This window comes from Odontesthes bonariensis, chromosome 21 (genome assembly GCF_027942865.1).
Source record: "Odontesthes bonariensis isolate fOdoBon6 chromosome 21, fOdoBon6.hap1, whole genome shotgun sequence".
NCBI lineage: Eukaryota > Metazoa > Chordata > Actinopteri > Atheriniformes > Atherinopsidae > Odontesthes > Odontesthes bonariensis.
In genome coordinates, this window is record NC_134526.1 from 8703529 (window position 1) to 8724466 (window position 20938).

General features: G+C 40.9%; 2 protein-coding genes across 2 annotated transcripts in view; one reads left to right on the forward strand and one right to left on the reverse strand.

Moving 5' to 3' along the window:
• ppfia3 (PTPRF interacting protein alpha 3) overlaps positions 1-12996 on the forward strand; it is a 33052-nt gene extending 20056 nt beyond the window's left edge. Inside the window, exons 18-31 of the mRNA XM_075453782.1 lie at positions 1418-1551; positions 1642-1796; positions 1899-1998; positions 2081-2162; positions 2253-2453; positions 3252-3317; positions 3769-3795; positions 3966-4141; positions 4405-4502; positions 7685-7860; positions 9421-9489; positions 9583-9745; positions 10164-10225; positions 10481-12996. Of these exons, the coding sequence (XP_075309897.1) occupies positions 1418-1551; positions 1642-1796; positions 1899-1998; positions 2081-2162; positions 2253-2453; positions 3252-3317; positions 3769-3795; positions 3966-4141; positions 4405-4502; positions 7685-7860; positions 9421-9489; positions 9583-9745; positions 10164-10216 (1500 nt within the window). The 3' untranslated portion in view covers positions 10217-10225; positions 10481-12996. The remainder of the gene's footprint in view (positions 1-1417; positions 1552-1641; positions 1797-1898; positions 1999-2080; positions 2163-2252; positions 2454-3251; positions 3318-3768; positions 3796-3965; positions 4142-4404; positions 4503-7684; positions 7861-9420; positions 9490-9582; positions 9746-10163; positions 10226-10480) is intronic.
• A 322-nt stretch (positions 12997-13318) lies between these two features.
• Positions 13319-20424, reverse strand: ntf4 (neurotrophin 4). The gene is made up of 2 exons (XM_075453809.1): positions 19947-20424; positions 13319-15536 (listed from the first exon to the last, which is right to left on the reverse strand). Exon 2 carries the CDS (start codon positions 15515-15517, stop codon positions 14093-14095), a length of 1425 nt encoding a protein of 474 aa, XP_075309924.1. The 5' UTR covers positions 15518-15536; positions 19947-20424; the 3' UTR covers positions 13319-14092.
• Between the last annotated feature and the right edge of the window lie 514 nt (positions 20425-20938).

Below are 20938 nucleotides of genomic sequence, written 5' to 3' on the forward strand. Positions count from 1 at the left end.
ATAAAAGAAGCAAAAGTAAATCACATCAACGGAGGCCAAAAAGTTTAGTTGATCTCAAACAGCATGTTGGGCAAGATCAACTCAAATGAATGTTTACGTGTTGAAGAAATGGGTTAAATAATGATGCAACAAACAAAACCCCAATCTGTCAGTCATTATCTTATGTGATGATGTTGACATGGGAGTTTTGAATTAGGGTGACCAGGCGCCAGGTCTTTTGCCTGGACGTGTCCTCTTTTTGAGCTAAAATTGCGTCCAGCTTCAAATGTGTTTACATTGGATTTGCGTTGGCTTCACTCCCCATACTTGCATATTATTATACAGTCGCTCTCCTCGTAGCCGTACAGCCTAGATCGAGTGGAAGTGATTAGCGGAGGGGCGAAGACAAAGTACATGTTTTGGACAGGGTCTCTGTCCTTATGTCCCACCTTCTTGATTTCATGTTTTTGAAATCAAGAAATCAAACTCTACTTGAAGTGATAGTTGAGAATGCCTCCAGTGAGAAAACAGACTTTAAGCCAAAGAAAGCTAATTAACAGCATCATTAACAGCAGGGTAATGGAGCTCAAGACAAAGTTACTGGAAACTTCTGAAACAAAAAGGTGAGGTGAACATTGGCATGTAGCCACTGTTACAATTAGAGGGCGCAGTGGCATAAAACACAGAATCCTGGTTTGTTTACTTCTAGTTTTACATGTGCTATGATAGGAATTTTTATATTTGACAGGGCGTGACAGTTAGTGGTTTCCCTCTGTGTCTGATTGAGTTATGATAAGCTAAACTACTGTTTGTTGTAACTGTTGACAGATACACGAGAGGCATCAACCTGAGTCTTCTTTTTCCTATTACTTATTCTACATTTAATATTTGGTTAAAAGTACAATATAACCTTAATCAAAAAAAAAATTTGGGCCAGATCTAAACCATCCATGACTATTTTCTTTTTTAAATAATTTTGTCATTTTAAGAGATTGAAAAAAATGATAGCTAAAATAATGCCATTTCTACCAGGATAATGTTTCAAAAGGAAGAGTAACTCAAGTGAATCTCTAAGATTCGAAAACCAAGAAAGAGGTTTCATAAATGTCATGGGGTTCAAAACATAACAATGAAACAGTAAAATAGCTAACAGCTAACATAACATTTTGGAAAAAAAGACCAAAAACACTATCGAATTTCTGGAAGTAATATTGTGAAATAAGAAAACAAATCTTCAAAAGGAGAAATTTTGTTCCTTTTGCAGTTAATTGTTAAGTTTTGCACCTTTTGGCCACTTTATGTCAATAATTGCTTGTATTTTTTTCTGCTTCCTCACATCACGATTATTATCTGCTGAAAAATACAAGAAGTTGTGATAAATTGATGCTTAATTGATAATAATAATAATCAAATAATATGTTTACATTTCACATTTCAGAACAGCAAAGAGGATGATCGATCCCTTGCTCTTCTTGACTCTACGCCTCCTCCCACTCCTCGTGCGCTACGGTTGGACAGAATGACCCTCACCCATCCCGGGGCGATGCTCGATGATCCCCGGGAGTTTCGCAGGTAAAGCAGCCGCCCAACAGATTCTCCACATGTAATGCTTCTGTGTGTATTTTTCTTCATATGCTCTCTGATTTCTTTTGTCTTCTCCAGTCTTTCTGCAGATGGCAGTAGCTCCAACAGCAGCCAAGATTCCCTCCACAAGTCCAGTAAGAAGAAAAGCATCAAGTCTTCCATCGGTCGGCTTTTTGGAAAGAAGGAGAAAGGAAGAATGGGCCAACCTGGGCGCGATGGATCTTCTTCTCTTGGTAAACAGATGGAGGATCTGTCAGTAGTGCGTTTGAACATGTTGCTCTGGTTCTGATTAGCTTTAGTTCTAGTAACATATGACCGTTCTGTGTCCGTCTTAGCATCTACACCGTCTGAGGACCTGTCCTCTGGAGATGCAATGGGAATGAACAAGACAGGAACTCTTGGTCCAGCAGATAAAGACCGTCGCAGCAAGAAGAAGTTAGTGGATTAAATACTTTTTTTTTTCTTTTTTAGCTCTCTTTAGTTCTACTAAATAATTAATGGTTACTTGTCTTGTCAGGCATGAGCTATTGGAAGAAGCTTGTCGCCAAGGACTTTCTTTTGCGTCCTGGGATGGACCTACTGTTGTGTCTTGGTTGGAGGTAGGCAACACTGATTAAGAAACAAAACTTGGATCAAAATAAAAAATTTTAATCTCTAACTATTCTTTATTTATTCTTGGTTCCTTTTAGCTGTGGGTGGGAATGCCCGCTTGGTATGTTGCAGCATGTCGTGCTAACGTGAAAAGCGGCGCCATCATGGCCAACCTGTCTGACACTGAGATCCAGAGGGAGATCGGCATCAGTAACCCGCTGCACCGCCTCAAACTGCGGCTAGCCATCCAAGAGATGGTGTCCTTAACCAGCCCGTCTGCTCCGGCCAGCACTCGATCTGTGAGGCTCTTTGACTGCAACATGCATTTAACATACTCATTCACCATGAAGAATGAATATGCACTCATGCTATTTCAAAGAATATCATTTTAGAAACCTAAAACATCTTCATATGTAGCACTTTCATTGGGTGTGGGACCAAAGTATTCTTCATGTTGTGCTGGAACTGCACAAATGTTTTATCCATGTTTTAAATTTTTTGAATTAGCCGCAAAAACTAGTCACGATGCATGAAAAAAAGAATAGAAATATAATTGTGTATCGATGATATAAAATAGGGATAATGTAGAATAAATTGCAGGATGTGTTTTTTTTTATGCAGAGTTTGGCACAAAAGCCACACTGTGGTTTGCCTTGACATCCCTCTACATCAGGGATGTCCACATCCGGTCCTGGGGGGGCGCTGTCCTGCAGGTTTTTAGATGTTTCCCTGCTTCAACACACCTGATTCAGTTCAATACATCATTAGCAGGCCTGCGCAGAACTTAACAATCTTTTGAAGAGATCCATTTCATCTCAACCAGGCGTGTTGAAGCAGGAAACATCTAAAACCTGCAGGACAGCTTCAGCAGATGTGTTAGTTATCAGCGCACAGAAACCGGTTGAATCTCTTGTTCCTGGAAATCAGCATGGCAGTTAGAAAGCACGTTGCTGGCTGACAGCTCTTTATGTTGCTTTTATTGGTAAAGGAAAGATACACAAACGTGTTTGTGCTTGGGACATGCAAGGAAGGATGTGGTGTTTGTTAAATCTATTTTTCCCATATCTCACAGCCTTGTTTCTTGTGTCTCATTTCAGTCTACCAGTAATGTGTGGATGACCCACGCAGAAATGGAGTCTCTGAATGCTGCCACCAAACCTCCGGTTAGTGCCCCTGTTGTCTTGTCCTCTGTCTCACGAATCCCTTTTTTACGATTATTTCAGTCGGTTTTAAAGAATGTTGAGCGTCTTGTCTGGTCTGAATCATGTTGACGAGTCTCTCCCCTTCCTCCCCTTCTCTTTCTGTATTTTCTTTTTATATGTCTGTCTGTCTGTGGGCCCAGGCCATAGTGTTGAGCATCTTCTCTCCCTGTGGTTGCTGTTTCAGAGTGAACTGCTTCCAACTAATTACCCGTTCACTAACACACTGTTCCTCACTTTTGTCCTCTTTTCCTGCTGCTGCTGTTGTTTCTCCCCCCCTTTGCTTCTCCACGATCATCTTTCCATCCATCCACCCTGCCTTTGACCCCTGCTTCCCTTTCCCCCACCACCTCCACTTCACTCTCTCCGGCTCCGTCTTTCTCTTTCTACCTCTTCTTTTCTCTCTGCATTCCAGGAGTTAAAAGAATTCAGCTGGGATCAGGTAAGGATCACCTACACCTTTGAACAGTCCGAATTAACACAACATGCTGCATATATTTATCTGTAATTTAATCTACAGTGAGACTACTTGCGCTGAGTCATGAGTAGTCAGACATCAGATATCAAGCCAAGCGTGAATCAGTGTTGTTCATCTGTGCTTTTCCCCTCCAGATACTTGCTTATGGTGATATGAATCATGAGTGGGTGGGCAATGACTGGCTGCCCAGTCTGGGTCTGCCACAGTATCGCAGTTATTTCATGGAGTCCCTGGTGGATGCCCGCATGCTGGACCACCTGACCAAGAAGGAGCTAAGAGGACAGCTAAAAATGGTGGATAGCTTCCACAGGTAGAACTCTGCCTGCTCACAAAACCCAATGCTGTTTGTCAACTCGTGTGTATTGCCTCTCATTCTTTACTGCTGTGTGTGGGATGTATGGAGACGTTACAAGACATTGTTGACACAGAGTGATGAGCTGTGTTTATCCAGGCGCTCTCTCGGCTTTCTTGAAGACTCAAGTGGTTCAGATATGTTTGATTGTTCTGAGTACATGAAAAATGAAAACACCTGATTGAACTTTTTGACCCTCTGGCTCTTTTTACCTCTCCCAGGGTCAGTTTGCATTACGGCATCATGTGCCTAAAGCGGCTGAATTACGATCGCAAGGAGCTGGAGAGGAGGAGAGAGGAGAGCGTCCACCAGAACAAAGGTGACCCCTTCTTTTTCTGCCATTTTCTCATCATTCCTGTTCTATATGTCACACAATATGGTGCAGTTCATGTAGGGCCATTGTCTTACTCAGGGCATACTTTGGCGATTACTATTCATCTTTCAATATATATCCAGGACATTTATTTATACAGTTTTTGTAGGTAAAAAGAAAATGGAGGAGGGGGTAATATTCCTGGAAAAATAACAGAATATCCAAGATAAAAATAATAAATGAATAAGAATCATGAAGTTAGAAATTTGCTCCAACAGCAAATATGGTTTGCACCATCGCGATGATACAGAAATATTCTTGCATATCACCATTGTGTTGTTGCTCCTCTTGCACCAAAGCTCAGTATATTGTTTTCCACTCCGCAAGCCTGACTCCAATTAATGTTTCTCAGGGGTGTTGATGATTATGATGATATTGTTGTTATGGGCTAAAAATAAGTGTACTTCTATGAATAAATCCAGGTACAGGATTTCATTGTGGTACCATCAATGATTCAAAGAGGGTAAAATTGTTCTTACACAAACTTCAGAATTTTTAAAAAATATATATATATATATATACATGCACTAACCGGCCACTTTATTAGGTACACCTGTTCAATTGCTTGTTAACACAAACAGCTAATCAGCCAATCGCATGGCTGCAACTCAATGCATTTAGGCATGAAGAGGTGGTCGAGACAACTTGCCGAAGTTCAAACCGAGCATCAGAATGGGGAAGAAAGGGGATTTAAGTGGCTGTTGGTGCCAGACGGTAACTCAAATAAGCTCTCGTTACAACCAAGGAATGCGGAATACCATCTCTGAACGCACAACACGTGGAACCTTGAAGAAGACGCTAACAACAGGAAACTGAGACTACAATTCTCACAGGCTCACCAAAAGTGGACAATAGAAGATTGTCAGTCAAATTGATGGCATAAATTAAATTTCCTCTAGTTCCGCTACCGCGTTAATTTATTTAATAATAACTGAAATTTAACCTTTTAACCCAAAATTGCGCACATTCTATAAATATGTCAAATTGAACACTTTAACGATATATATCTATAGATATATATGTGTGTGTGTATATATATTTACAATTTATTAATTAATTTTGCTTTTATTTCTATATACATTTTTATATATATATATAAATGGATGGATTTAAATCCATCCCTTTATGAGCACATTGTACCCATCTTCTGATGGCTATTTCCAGCAGGATAATGCACCATGTCACAAAGCTCATATCATCTCAAACTGGTTTCTTGAACATGACAAGTTCCCTGTACTCCAATGGCCTTCAACGGAGTAATCTAATTAATTACTTTCCCCATCGTTACAACGCCGTTATCGTTACTGAGAATATAAAGTGGCGCGTTACTACAATTTGGTTGTAGGCTTTCGGCTACACATCAGCCTTCCTGCTGCCTGGAGAGACCAGGAGTTGGGGATGATCAAATCAAATCAAATTTATTTGTATAGCACATTTCATGTACAAACAGTTCAAAGTGCTTTACATAAACTAAAAGCATTGCAGCAGGGAGTGCAAAAAGCATTAAAAATACATAAAAGAATATACAAAGAAACAAATAAAATCATTTAAATGAATTTAAAAACAGGCAACATTCTAGATAAGTTAAAAGATATTTCATGCATAGACACATGAGAACAGAAATGTCTTTAACCTGGATTTAAAAATGTCTACGTTTGAAAGTTTAATCTCCACTGGCAGTTTGTTCTGATGACACCGTTGCAAATGCGATGATGATTGGCTGGGTGGGCGGATGACCTACTTGCTCTGTCTCACTGCACGCGCTAAACACACACAAGACAGCGGCGACAAGCCAGGGAAGTTCACAGGTATCGTTCTCTAACTGGAATTACCAGAGCTGTATGGCTCCGGTAATTACTGCCACTACTTCTCACCCGTGGAGATAAAAGGCAAGAATGTGTATGTAACATGCACGCTATGCCCAGGAAAAAAAACTTTATCCACGTCTGCCTCAAGTAACTCTCATCTAATGAAGCACCTTACATCAACCCATACGAATATGAAGCACTTGTTGCTTCTGCAGCTGCTAACCCAACCCCAACCCCAAATGCAGCTAGCGTGAGCCCCAGGGAAGGAGACGGAGCCACTCGAAAACAAACAACACTCGATTTTTCTGGTCAGAATTTATTTATTGATTTATTTCTATGCATCATATGGCAGGCTGCAATCTATTGAGTTCAAATAAATACCGAATGTTCTAAATTACTGTGTTTTTAGATCTTCTATATAGGGAGTATAGGGAAATATTCACTGAGTCTGGTCCATTTTTTTTTTCCTTTAGCACAAGTTTCTTGTGTTTTCCTTGAATGAATTCAATCAGTTAATATAAACATATTTGATGTTAAAGATGTTACAGAACATAACAGCGTTATAGAACACAAAAAATAACGCCACAGTTACTTTGCTGAGTAACTAATTACTTTTACAATGTGGTAACTGAGTTACTAACTCAATTACTTTTTAGGAGCAGTAACTATAACTAATTACTTTTTAAAAGTAACTTGACCAACACTGGTAGTTACACGTCGAGCATATCAGCGCTGGGCTCAGTGGAACAGAGCTCCCGCAGGAAATCCGTCAGACCGAGCCTCGATTTCTGGGTATATCTTGTATTTATAGCCTCATTATTTCACATAGGTTGGACTCACACTCGACCGAGTATGACAGGACATGAGTAGGTTCAACATGCTTCGTCATATTCTCTGGATCAGCCAAACAATGTGTGTGTGTGAATCTTGCACCTGCTTTCCCAGGCTAATTGTTTTGTCTCACTATGCCTGGATCATTTAAGGTCATCATTTATAATGTCTAAGAACTAAGCCAATTTTAACAGCATGCTGTACATTAACAGTCACTTCATCTTGGTTTTCTCCACAGAATAATTATACAGATTAAAGCACTTTGGATAATCTTAGGGCATCAAAGAGCAAAATCAGCAACATTGCACTCATTTTTCTTGATCACTCATCACTACTGAAGAGCGTGTGTAACCTCTTGTGATGAAAATTAATAGCACTAAAAAGACCCTCGTGTTTATTTAGCTTGAAATTGACCACAACATTGAGAAAGCTTTATAATAACTGTTAACTGACGAATGCTTTTCCTGTCCCCTCCTCTTTTCCTCCAAGATGTAATGGTGTGGTCCAATGAGCGTGTGATGTGCTGGGTGCAGACCATCGGTCTGAAGGAGTACGCCGACAACCTCCGTGAAAGTGGCGTCCATGGGGCTCTGCTGGCCTTAGATGACACATTTGACTACACTGACCTGGCCCTGCTGCTGCAGATCCCCAATCAGCACACACAGGTAATGGACTGACTGTCAGTGACTTCTGATGAAAAGCCTTTTCTGTTTCTGCTTACTGTAAAAAGAACCATCAGTGACACCATAGGCTTTGTAAATTAGTATTAAAGAGCAAATGTTTTGGACTTATACTGTAGATGGAACAAACTTGTTTTACTTTATATGTCACCTTGTTTTGTTTGACAAGGGCCACTTACAATTTAAGCACTGATTTGTGCCATGTTTAGTATGTAGGATGCAATAATATTGATTTTAATGTCATGATCAATTGGACAGGTCTGATGCAAAGTGCTGCAACATTTATAACAGATGATGTCACAGTGATCAACAATTTTATTTTGAAATAAATAAAAGGTGTCGCAGAGGCAGAATATCCAGGCAACCTGATAATCATAACACGAGATTGGCAGACCCTGGGCAGCCAGGATGGCAAACTCAATACAGGGCTGATGAGGCTCTGGCCCTGAAAAAAGGAAAGTGAGTGGTATTTATACTGCTGGAGCTAGTGTATAACAAAAGGCAGGCGGTGGTAATTTGATAAATGGATCCAGGTCTAAACCAGAACAGGACGTAAGCTCAACAGGAAACACGAGAGGACAAGCTCGACAAGATAAAGCAGGATGCAAAAAAAACTTGATCACTAATCTTAACAAGTAAGCTCAACAACCCACGAAACAAAATACAAACTAACACAACAAAACCCACAGAAGTTGACAGCCTGACTCTTGTATTATTTCATATCGTCCCCTGTCAGTCTGTGTTTTTTAGCTGTCAGTGAGACTGACTGGCTGTTCAATGTGTTTTTCTATATTTGAAGCTTAAATGCTTAATACTGCTTGATAACTCTTAATAGGCAAAAGCATTAATGTATTTCTGGTTCTTGATGTCAGTTTGGAGGTGTATAGGAGCATTTATAAAAACACAACCCAAGCTTGTTTTTAAGGTTTTCACTCATTGCTTTTTACTCATATGGCTGTGCAGTATTTCTCTGAATAAACTCTATTCATTCTCTATTCATTCTCTCTCAAACTCTTCATTTCTGTTTCAACAAATTTAGTGAAAGAGTTGCCTGAACAGGTCCCAAAATTGAATTTTTGCTGAATTCTTTCAAACCTCACGGTGATAAGGCAATAAGAAGGAGACTTACTGTGTATCGGAATTCTTCTATGTGATTCTTATCTGTCGAGCCCAAGGCTGTAGATGCTGGTCTTACAGTCCCGGAGACTTAAAGAGATAAATCAATACATCAGTCTTATGATACACTGGAGCTCAAGTCGGGCCAAATTTGATACGCATCCAAAAGTGACATGTTCGGGTTTAAGGTGGTTTAAGGTGATTTGCATCACATGTGGTTTGAGTCCAGATTGTGAGCTCTGTTGTATCTCTCTGCTTCACTTCTTGTCACCTATTTGCTGTCTGTAATAAATGTTTAACAAGTCCTTGATTAAAACAAATCTACTGTGGCATCCAAACCCAAACTAATGAGTCCAAGCAAAGCAGACTGAACATGTATCACCTGAGTTCAAACTAACCTCTCCGCTCTACATCACCCTTCTCCTGCAGGCCAGACAGCTCCTGGAGCAAGAGTACAACTCCCTCATCTCCATGGGAACAGAGAGACGACCCGATGAGGTCGGCATGCTAATCTTTTTGGAAAAATAAAAAGCCCAGTTTTGACACAGGAAGCCTTATTTTGGTTCACACATGCACTGTCGTGTCTGTCAGGACGGAAGTAAGACGTTCACCCGCTCGCCCTCCTGGAGGAAGATGTTTAGGGAGAAAGACCTTCGGGGCGTGACCTCTGACTCCGCCGAGACCCTGCCCGCTAACTTCCGTGCCTCAGCCATCTCCACACCCTCCGTCACCTTGACAAAGATTCAGAGTGATGGTGAGCCCGACCCGTCACCTGTCTCACTTTGGCTCTCCTCTTCACATATTCAGCTCCTTTGAGGCTGATGTGTGAAAAGTTGCTCTCATATGCACCATTGCTCACACGAAAAAAGCATGACAGGAACAAGGGCAAAAGTTTACCAGCATATGTTGTTTGTTAAATAAGATGTAACAAGTGCAAAACAGGGATCATAACCACAGGGTAGATGGTAGCTTGTTTGCATGCCACTGTAAGATTAGTTTGTCTGTGGAATTTTTAGTTTATTTTAACAGAGGAAACGCCAATAACAAGATTCAGGCTGTTTAAAGTACAGACGAACACTATTAACCCTCATTACAATTCTTATTACCTCTAGAAAGGTCAGCACCGTTGCGATAATAACCTGTCTGCGTCTGTTTCTCTGTCTCCAACGCAGCCAGCTCTGGTGCCCGGGGTGAATCTGCCTCAGTGAGGACGTACTCCTGTTGAGGGACTGAGGTGAGAATCCATCAATTATACTGTCTCGTTGTGTTCCACCCATGTGTGGGGTTTAACCTCTGTGCTGATGGCTTCCACATGTGCACAGTTTTTTTCAACCTTGTTTTATTTATTTATTTGTTGTAGTGCATTGGTTTGATCTAGGATTTTAGTAGGTCCCCTGAGGTCTTAACAAAGGTTGGGAGGGGATTTGTCTGCGTTGAAATAAGGCCAACTGGCTCAGTGACGTGGCAGTAATACTGTTTCTCTTCTCAGGGCACGAACCGGATTGGGACTACAGGATCCTGTCACTCATCCACGGAGAAAGAGGCAATGAATATAACATTTTAACGTAAAAATAAATCTATCTGTCTGACCATTCTGCAATAACAGAAGCAAAGGAATAAAGGGGAAAATGACTTGAAGAATGTATGAATGTATTCTCAGACTTGGAGGGTTGAATGGGATCAGCTGTTTTCTTTCTCTGTCTCCCTCTTCTTGTCCTTCTGTCTTTTCTCTCTAAGTGTAACTGTGCTGTGGGGTGAATAAAGGACGCTGCCGGTATTGGTTAGGTCTGTGCCGGTTGTGCGGGATTCCTGTCTGTGTCTGCACACAGTCAGCAGAGTTTGCAATATCAGGGCTCATTTTCCTACCTTCAGAGGAAACCTCTTGCTGCCATTTATCGTCTTACAGTTTGAAAACAACTAAATGCGTCGCCTTACAACTTCTGCTCAACAATTTGTGCATTTCACGAGGGCCGCGGCAGAAGTTAACCTCATTAAGGTTGGATTTAAAAACAAGAGGGCTGAGAGGGCGTCAACATTGTAAAGTGATTTGGAGTGATCGATAGACATGTCAGAAACAACACCAGTCTTCTTCTTTCTGATAAAGAGTTGACTGGGGTCCGGTGTCAGCCATTGTGGCCCTATTGTGGACTTCTATAGTCCTGTCAGGGGTGTCCAGTGTCCCCAATAGGCTGGGGTGGTGTAGTAAAACATGTCCGAATTCGTCCACTATTTAGCCCGACCACATCAGAGGGACCCTCCTCATGCTACATCTATTGGCACCTTGAAAGCTGATAGGCTGAGTAATCTCTTTTGAAAGGAGCCCGTTAAAGAGATCAAAGGCAAAGAGCTGGATGGGACGGGGTGGAGCAAGGCCACAGAGGTATTGGGTTCAGTGGCTTCATGATGTCAGCAGGAGGATATCATTTAAGATACTTTGTAATAAGGTGTCCCTTACAAGATTCTTTGTAAGTTTTGGTTTTAGAAATGTTAAAAGGGTGCTTTGGGGATATCATCCCAGTCAAATAACTCGTCGTGATGAGCACGACTCGGCCTGTCAAAACAGTTTCACAAGAGGTCTGTGGTTTTGATGGGAGTGTTTGAAAATAGAGCCGTTATTATAATGCTGTACTGAGGTGGTCTGGCTTGACAAGTCTGAATGGGAATTCAGCATTTTGGATGCAACACTCACACTGCAGACTAAAAGTCAGCATATTTTTATGTGCAAATTCACCCCCTCAATAATAATAAATAGTTGGAGCGATAGTTTAAGTATATTTTATTTATGTTTTGTTGATCAGTAAAGAGACATTTTGGGCTGCATTGTTGTAAAAAAAAATTATTTTCTTTTTTTTGGTGTCTTAGTAGAAGATAAAATCTAATGATTTACAACTTCAATAAGTTATCGAGTAAGTGGTTCAAAGTAAAGTTTTTTTTTTCTCTAAAGGAAAATGACATACCATGTGCAATTTAACATTTCTATATTATTATAAATATTTCCAGTGAGTTAAAGCACTAAAATAAAACAAAAGCTATACATTTATTTTTATAACCTTGCAACCCAAAAGTTCATGTGAACAGATAAGATTATCACTGGCTTATAAATTGTTAGTAAACAGTGTTTAATAATAAAATGATTTCCAAATGATATTCCAGGTATGAAGTATGTCTAACTAGCACGTTTTAAGCCTGTTAAGTAGGACACATTACTAAAGCCAGACTCGAACTCCTCATGAGACCTCCACAAAGTCATCATTTCTGGCTCGTAATCATCAGCTCAGGGTCTTTGTTAATCCTGACAGGGCAGAGCAGACAGAGAGACCAAACAACAGCTCCCAGGGAGGAAAGAAAAAACTGAAAGGGATGGACAGAAGCCGGTCATTTTACTGCACACACAAGCCATAACAGAAACTAAGAGCTCTCTGAAGGGGAAGATTACTGCAAGGCAGCAAAAGAGGGCAGCCAGAGGAAGCCCAGGAAACAAAACCTTTAGCCTCTGTGTTTACGATGCATGTCACATAAACGACAATGACCTAAAAACATTTTTTTGGTAGTGACAATGATATGAGGTGTCGTTAAAAAAATATATATATATATATATCTGTATGATAAACCTACATGGGGGAGCCTGGGGATCAATTTGTAAAATGTGTTTTTTTTCAGTTGTATTTTTTATTTTTTACGATAACTATTTATTTTCTTCAGGTATGTATTGGATAAATGTATGTACATGTTCCGTTCCTTCTTTACTTCATTTGAACTAATTTTAAAAGTAAATATGAAACATAAAAAAAAAGAAGAAAAAAAAAAAAGGTCATTCAAATACGCTACTGTATGTGTACATTTTGAGAACAAATTGTGCAATGATTTAACAGATTTCCATGACTCAAGTGATAGTAATATAAACTGAAAATATCATCTGGAAAATAAATAATGATGATGATGACAATGGTGATGTAAAAGGGAAAAAAATAAAGCAATCCAGGCAGATCTGCTAATCATCATAAACTTTCTGTTTTCTTCTTTTTCCGCATTGATCTGTTTCTTTGAAAATAATTTCAAGGTGCTGTTACAGTGTTGAGCTGAAATATAACTTTAACGTCGATGCAGGTTCAAATATTGTTTTTTGATGCTCAACTGCATTGATTTCAAAGCTCTATTACCTAAAAGAACTGAATGCTTCTTCCATTGCTGACATTTGTGTTTCTTCTTACTTCTTTTCACCAGCAGACTACAGCAGCGCCACATGGAAAATTCTCTGTTGTGCTTTGAGAATGCAATTCTGCATGTGCATGCATGAGAAAAAAAAATGAATACAAAGATCCTTTATTACCATTCTTGGCAGGCCAGCCGAACAAACCAGAAGATGATAGCCTCTTTGGGTGTCTTAAAATTTACACAGCACATGGTTTTACATTCATGACCCACATTTAGCAAAGTATCCTGCAAACAAATCTTCAGCCTGACTGACGTTGTGCTAAAATGTGCCCATGCTGTAATTTGTGTATAGGATACTGTTGCAACATTCATCCATACATTAAGAGTTGGGAGCAGTAAAAATAAAGCTCAGTAGGTGGCGCTCTTTGCTTTTACAACTCGAGCAGACCAAAGGCTGGAATTATCATCAGACACTGGAGAGACCTACTACTGCATGAAGACGTCTTCTATAAATACACACTGATATACATAGCTTCATACATAAAGGTATACTGGTGTCATATTGAACACACATATAAAGGAATATATTAATATCAAAGACATACACATGCTTACATACTAATCAAAAATAACTTAGATTATGAAAGATAAATCATACAAAAACAGTACTTCTTAATGTAAAATCTCTATATGACAATTTTCCCTAAGATCTAGTATTGAGGTCTTCTTGTTTTTTTGCAAAAGTCATCTGAAGCTGTGTTGGGGGGAGGGATAGAAAAACGAGAGGCATGTGAAGAAGACTGGTCAAAGGCAGAGATAACTTCCACCGTGTTTCAGGAGACGCAGCAAGCACGTAAAAAGTGTACACAGAAGGATGTCACAGCTGCTCTGCTCTGTGTCACTTTCTACTTCTTGCAATCATTCACAACCTTCCCTGCCTCCCGTCTTAGCCTCTCCCCCTTCTCGTCAAGACCTCCCTCCCCTGATTTGTTCTGGACAGCAGCACGCAGACGCAAGACGAGTCTATTCGAATCCACCTCCATCCAGTTTTGTTGCTTGCATCTTTGGTGAGTGCTCGAACAAACGACTGCTTGACCTTGCACTCGCTCTGCCACTGTTTTTTATCCACACCCAGGCATCCAGCCCCAGCTACACCTGTCCCCATGGATCTCACCGCTGAGCCCTTCGTTCTGCCGGTGTTGAAGTGCAGCTCGGCCTCGCGGCAGCGGGTCTCGTAAAAGTACTGTTTAATAGGCCCTTTCTGCGTCTGGATTTCCTGTAAGACGGTGACATTATGTCCGTACGAGTCGATGGCAGTCTTTTTGTCAGAAACCCAAACATTTACTGCCTCGCACACCGACTTCTCCCCTCTCCTTCTGTCAACCAAGTGTGAGCGTTTATCTCTTTTAACAGGACGGACAGCCTTCTTACCAGTTACTTTGGAGTAGTCTGCCCAACTCAGTGTGGCGCTCCTGTCGATGGCCCGGTCGCCATGACCTTCTATGTGTCCGTCTGCATCCTCCTGATCCTCTACATCCCCATTTACCTCCAGCAGGCCGCTCTCCAGCATGAGCGGGAGGGGTGGGTGTTCTGGAGCCGATGGGGAGGGTGAGAACAGAACTCGGGGATGTGCATCCAAAAACATCTCATCTCCCTCCAGAAAGCTGTCCAGCCCTGCCCCCAGCCCCAAACCTTCCTCCATGGTCAGACTCCCCTCAGTTGGACCTGCTGTCATCCCCAGTGTCTGCTGGCTCCCGGTCCTTATGGTCGGTGCATCTCTCAGCTGCTCTGAAGAAGCAGTTGGTTCTGGTCCTCTTTGACCCTTCAGAGTAGTAGCAGGACTGACAAAATAATGGTTTCCCACTGTGGAAACCTGTGATGGTGCATCTGTAGATTTCTGGGGTGTGTCCTTAGAAAACTCCTCAAAACTGGAGTGATCTTGCCTGCTGCTGCTGTCCACTTTGTAGTCCTTTGGTAAAGAATTATCCTCGGAAATGTCCTCAGTCCTGAGAGTTCCTCTTTCAGAAGGAACACCCAAACTGTCACTGGTTTTGTCATCGCTGCCTGAGTTGCTATGTGATTGGTATGTTGCTTGATTATCCAGTTTGAATGTGGAAGTCTTTACATAATCCTTATGGTTCTGTCTGTTGTCGTGCCGGCTAAGAGCCGCAGCTGTGCTGTAGTCCGTTTGGGAGGCATTCCCTCTGTAGTCCACAGGATGAGCTGCGGGTCGAGAGGCTGGGTCACGATGGTGCTCTCTATGGTGGTCGGAGCCAGGCTGTGCGGTCGTAGTGGTAATCCTGGACACGGGGTTGTGAGGGAAGGGCAGGGCCGAGGCAATCACCATGGCAACCAGGGGAAGCCAGTGCATCACTCCCAAGACTTATCAGCTGGTGTTTCAAAGGGAGCAGAAACACAGGAGAAACAATGTTATTTTAAACAATGCAAATTGTGGATTTTATAGTCAAACAAAGTGCCTCAATTAGAACGTAAAATGAGCAGTTTTACTGGTGGCCTGCAGCTTTATGACGGTGGAGCTTTAACTGCTGAGGTATAGCTTTAAAATCTTGGCAGAGCTCGTGGAAACCAATTACAGCAAGATTTGCCCTGCTTTTTCACGTGGAGTTGGGCCGTGAATGCTGCAGAGTCTGCTGTCTGAGGAGCTGACCTTCAAATGGAGACACTGACAACCTGGTATGTATGCAAGTCCGAAATTATAACAATTAAAGAAAGTGGATTACACAGATTTTAAGGACTTGTTTTGGTCTTAATCTGAGAATCTCTTTAAATCAAATGCAATTTGCATTATTTGTATCAGTGAAAAAGGCACTCATACACACTTATTACAGGAAGCTTCGATAACCACAGGTAGTCTCTGGTGAATTTGCTTTTCCTTTGAAAGGTAAGAATAACTGGTTGAGTCTCACAGAGTTACAGTTATAGAGTGATGACAACTGTAAGCACTTTGCCTGCCAAAACAAGCAGGCACCGAGCTTCCTTTGGCTATAACAGAATCAGAAGTTGTTTTTGTGCTGTGAAAAATAATGAAGCATACACTGAGCATAAGGGCTCAAAATTAAACAGTAGGTTTGCAAAAGCAGATGACATTTAGATCTCAGAGGAAGGACACTTTGTTACTAAAAATGTTAAAATGTCAGTAAAAGGTCATTAAAAGTGTATCTAATTTATTATCTGACCTACACGTTTGACAAATTCCACACGTTTTTAAGCAAAGATACCAAACATTTGCTATTTTCAGCCTACCTGATGGTTGATTTACTGAGCAGGGGAAAAAATAAACATTACCAGCTATTTAAAGTCCTTATATTTTAATCTAAATAAATAAATTAAATTGATTAAATCTATAAGTAAAACATTATTCAGACACTTTTCTGGTTTTCAGTGTGATAACACTTACACAACTTTACAAAAATGTAAACATTTCCAGAAGTCTTTTCAGCTGAATCATTTTTATCATCTCTGACATTGCGTGAAAGCAACTACAAAGTAATGACGTGAGCATCGATGATTCATCTGCGTTTCACCGTGAGATTCCCCTCTGACTAACAGGACAGATATTCCAGTCACCTGTCCTCGTGGTGGGCACAGCAGACCCGCTCACAGAAGCCTCAACAGCACATGTAAGTGTATTTGTTTGTTTGAAAGCCAGGAGGGCGCTACTTGGAAAGAGTTAAAATAGGAGGAATGATCAGAATGTGAGTGATGCAGCATTACTGCGAAGCTCCTTCAGGCTTTCTTCAGACAGTGAAAATAAAATCTGATCACAAAAGAGTGGCTGAGCATGCTTTTTTTACTCATGTCAGTTTGTGTTTGTCTCCACGGGTGTGTTAGGGGTGACTGAGCGGATGTATCATCAGTGGCTATCATCAAGTGTGTTTGAACAAAAAAAAAAATCCCTTCTGTGACAGGAGCTGTACTCAGCAAAGCCACACCCTGGACACAATGCAGCCGACAAGGAGCGAGAAGGTTTCGTCGACACATCATACATGCAGTCACCTCGGCAGCTTCAAGTGCCTTTTAATGCAGACGATAAACCACATCAAAGTGTGCAGCATCCTGTTCGTTCAGGCTACCGATTCCTACACAGAGACTGTTTTCAGTGAAAAAGGCTCAATTGCATGGTAAATCCGACTGTTTCCACAACACTATATTAAGACAATCTCACAAATTAAAGCTGAAACAAGGTCAGCAGCTAACTAGAGAAGAGCATTTCAAATTGTGGAGAGGAGGTGGAAAATTCTGACATGTGAATGCTTTCTGGAGCATTCAGACACCTGATGGGAGATAGGCAGGCAGACGCTCCACAGTAAGTGGTGTTTTTGTACAACAGCAGCGGGAGCAGCACTTTGTCGCCATGCTCCATTTGCTACAATGACATGCATCATTTGCCGGCAAGGCTAGAGGAGGAGCGCGACGTCCTTCCGCCCTCTGGACCAGACCTAAGCAGCCTCCATAAACTCACAGACATAACCCAGGCTCCATGAAAAGTAAAACTCCACTCAAGTCTACACACTTGTAATCCTAATCTCCGTATCCTGAAATACCCTGAAACCACAGAATAGGACCTAAACAAACAGATGGAAACCAAACACCTCATCAAGCAAAACTCCATGAATAAACAGATTAAACAGACTAAACTATGACACCAACCACAAGGCCTCCCTGAACTACAGCACTGAGGATGACTGCGTGTTAATGAGGTAGCTCAGATGCTTTGTGTTCTTTTTAGATGCTCAGAAACAGGAAATCTGGAATCACAACTAATGGAGAAACTATTATTTTCTACAAACTGCTTGAAGCGGCTCTACATGACTTTGCTTTTAACTAGTCATTAAACCGTCTGTCTTACTAATCAACATTAAAGACCTTTTCTGTCTTTTCAACATTTCCTTATTACACCTAGAAAAAATAAATCAATTCTAAACAGCAAGCCTAAAGCTAGATTTTGGATGAATTGTTCATATACAATTTGGTAAAGGCTGCAATTAATTTCCATTTTTAAGCTATGGATTCATCTACTGATTCTTTTTGGAGTTATTCAAATAAACTTTGGTGACTAAACCAACAGAAAATAGAGGAATACAAAAAGCGATTTCCTAATTCCTGAGGTGCAAGGAAATTGAATTAAATATTTAGTTTTGTTAGACCAACTCTCTCAAACCGAGATAATCTACAACTATTGTAATGTGAGACTTTCAAATAACTTTTTTAGCTTTAGAACTTACAATAAAGTAGCCTCTCTAAAGCCGTTCTTCTTTTCTTGGTAAAAACAAATAACTGTTAGTTTTTCACTTTAAATTGACATGAAAACGAATCCATCCGTTCTGTGTAGCTACGGCAGTGGCCTTACTAAAAGCAACAGAAGAACTTGAACGTACAGTGCACCATAAACAATGAAGGTAAGCATTTCTGTAGTAAATTCAGCACCTGGCGAAGGTGCGACTCCTGTTCTGAGAGCTGTCCGTGTGAACAACAGGGATTCAATCCAGATGAGAAGAAAGAACTGAGGGGGGGATTATCGTGCGTCTTACTTCAAGTTCCCCCTTACAGGAAACAGATGCCATAAAGCAGCTCCACACCTGGCAGTGGCTACTGTGCTATTAGCCTGTTTACAAAGTAATCCCCTCCTCATGCGTGGCTAATGTCAGGCATGTCAACCTGACGGAGAGATAATGGATTCCAATACTGTTAGAGCTGTGCCCCATCCCGTCTTAATCCGGCCTCTTTGAAGTTGTGCAACCCACAGAGCGACAGGAGTGGAAGATCTCTGGAGGCAGGTTGACAGGAGGAAGTTTCCCAAAAAAACTCTTTGCACCTCCATTTGTGTCTTTGGATGGCAAGTTTGGTCTAGTCAAGAGGTTGCTGACATCATGTTGCATGGAAAAAGCATGCAGGTGAATATTTGTCCTCCTCTGTGGACGTAATGGGAAAACCTAGGCCTCACATGTGCTCATTTACAACACCCTTGCTTTCCCACTGTGCAAACAGCCCATTAATTCCAGCCCTGTGATTGTTTCTTACCATGCTAGGCCTGCAAGATTGAGCCCCCTCTCCTGTGTGAAGGGCTCTATCTGTAACACTGCTTATATAAATTGTAGATTTCCCTTGCAGTGAAGAAGAAACTTCTAATGAAGTAGTCCATGACAGCAGAGATGAATATATTTGCAATATTTGGGAGGTCTTCATTTGCATTTTTTGCTAAAATACCTCCCACAACGCCCATCCGGTCCCTTAATCTGCTAACAATATCGAAGTAAGAGATCAGTAGCAGATCTGTTTAAAGTGCTGTGATCTACCTGCGGGTTTATTTTGCTGTTCTCACCACACCTGAGAGGCTGCCAAGGAAAACAAAGCGTGAATGAAACAGCCTACGAGTGCCAGACAATCCTGGCAAATGCAGAATCAAAGAGGAATAAGTGTGTGTGTTAAGTGTCTTCAGCCAGGATATATTTTGAACATTTGCATGAAATATGATCAAATTTATAAGGAAAAATTATCCATATTATAACTTTACAAGAGCAGGCTATTCTACATGTCTACATGTCTGAATGTAAGTTAATAAGTGAACAGAGAAATCCTTGAAATTCATAAAAAATAAGCAAAGTTTCCGTCGCCAAACTGGTTCATAAACTGACCTAATTGTTATTCTCGTTATCTAAAAGGCTGCATGTCTTCCCGTTTAAATGCATCAGTAAATCCGTGCGTATATCATATCATATGTATAAAAAACCAAAACAGCATGTATTGTGCACAGTTTAAGGCCTACAAGTGTGATTTACCGTTTAGGTGAGATCCGGACCCCGCGTCCTTCCAGCTGACACCACATTGATTATAGAGTCCTGTCGCCAGTTGCTCAACTGGTTTAAAGATATAAACGCAAAACAAATAAAAAAAAAATAAAAAATACACCCGATCACTCATCAAACACAAAACTAATCAAAAACATTTCTTTTTCTTTTTAACAGTCCGTGACATCGCATGTGCCGCGAAGAAACCGACGAGGAGTGAAGGGGGGAGAAGAGAAGCTAAAGTGGTTACAAACCAGAAAACTATCTCCTGTCCGGGGAGCGCTTCCACTGGGAGACAAATGCTGCGTAAAATAAGCCAAGAAAACCTTCACAGACTAACAGTGCCTGAAAATGCAGATATTCCATGAGTTGGTGGACCAGGGAAAGTGTAACTCCGTCCAAATATGTGAACGAGTGGAAGGCTGAAGAAGTTTGCCAAATGTTTTATGTTCTGAACTCCGCCTGAAACGCGTAAAGTCGCGCTGTGTCAAGCCGACGTGAATCGGAAACATAACTTCCGGTTACAACTTTCAAGACAAAGCTCACTTGCAAAATCTACCCCGCAATGAAACGTTGAAGGAGTGACAATGCTTTTATTTTGAAGACAAAAGGGATTCCTATAGTGCACTCTCTTGTTGGCGTATGTAAATTTGACTCGTCCAACAACTCCTGTTTCTCATGGGAAGCGCAGAAACAAGGCGAGGTTAGTAAATTAAGGAGATATATATAACATTAAACAATATAGTAATATTATAAGAGTCGATATACAAAAGACTCACCTTTTAAACAGAAACGTATTATATGAAACAGCAGGTAGACTCCTTTTAGTGAAATCTTCCAAAAAGTCATGTTTTTTTCTAGAAATAATTGAAATATTCAATTTAATGTGCGAGACGGAGATATTATTAAAAGCAATCGGCCCCCCTTTTTTGAATCTCTGTCGCACACACACACACAATAACGTCAAAAATGGCTGCTGGCAA

Coding starts and splice junctions, on each gene's coding strand:
- ntf4 (XM_075453809.1), bottom strand. CDS start 15,517: ATGCACTGGCTTCCCCTGGTTGCCATGGTGATTGCCTCGGCCCTGCCC.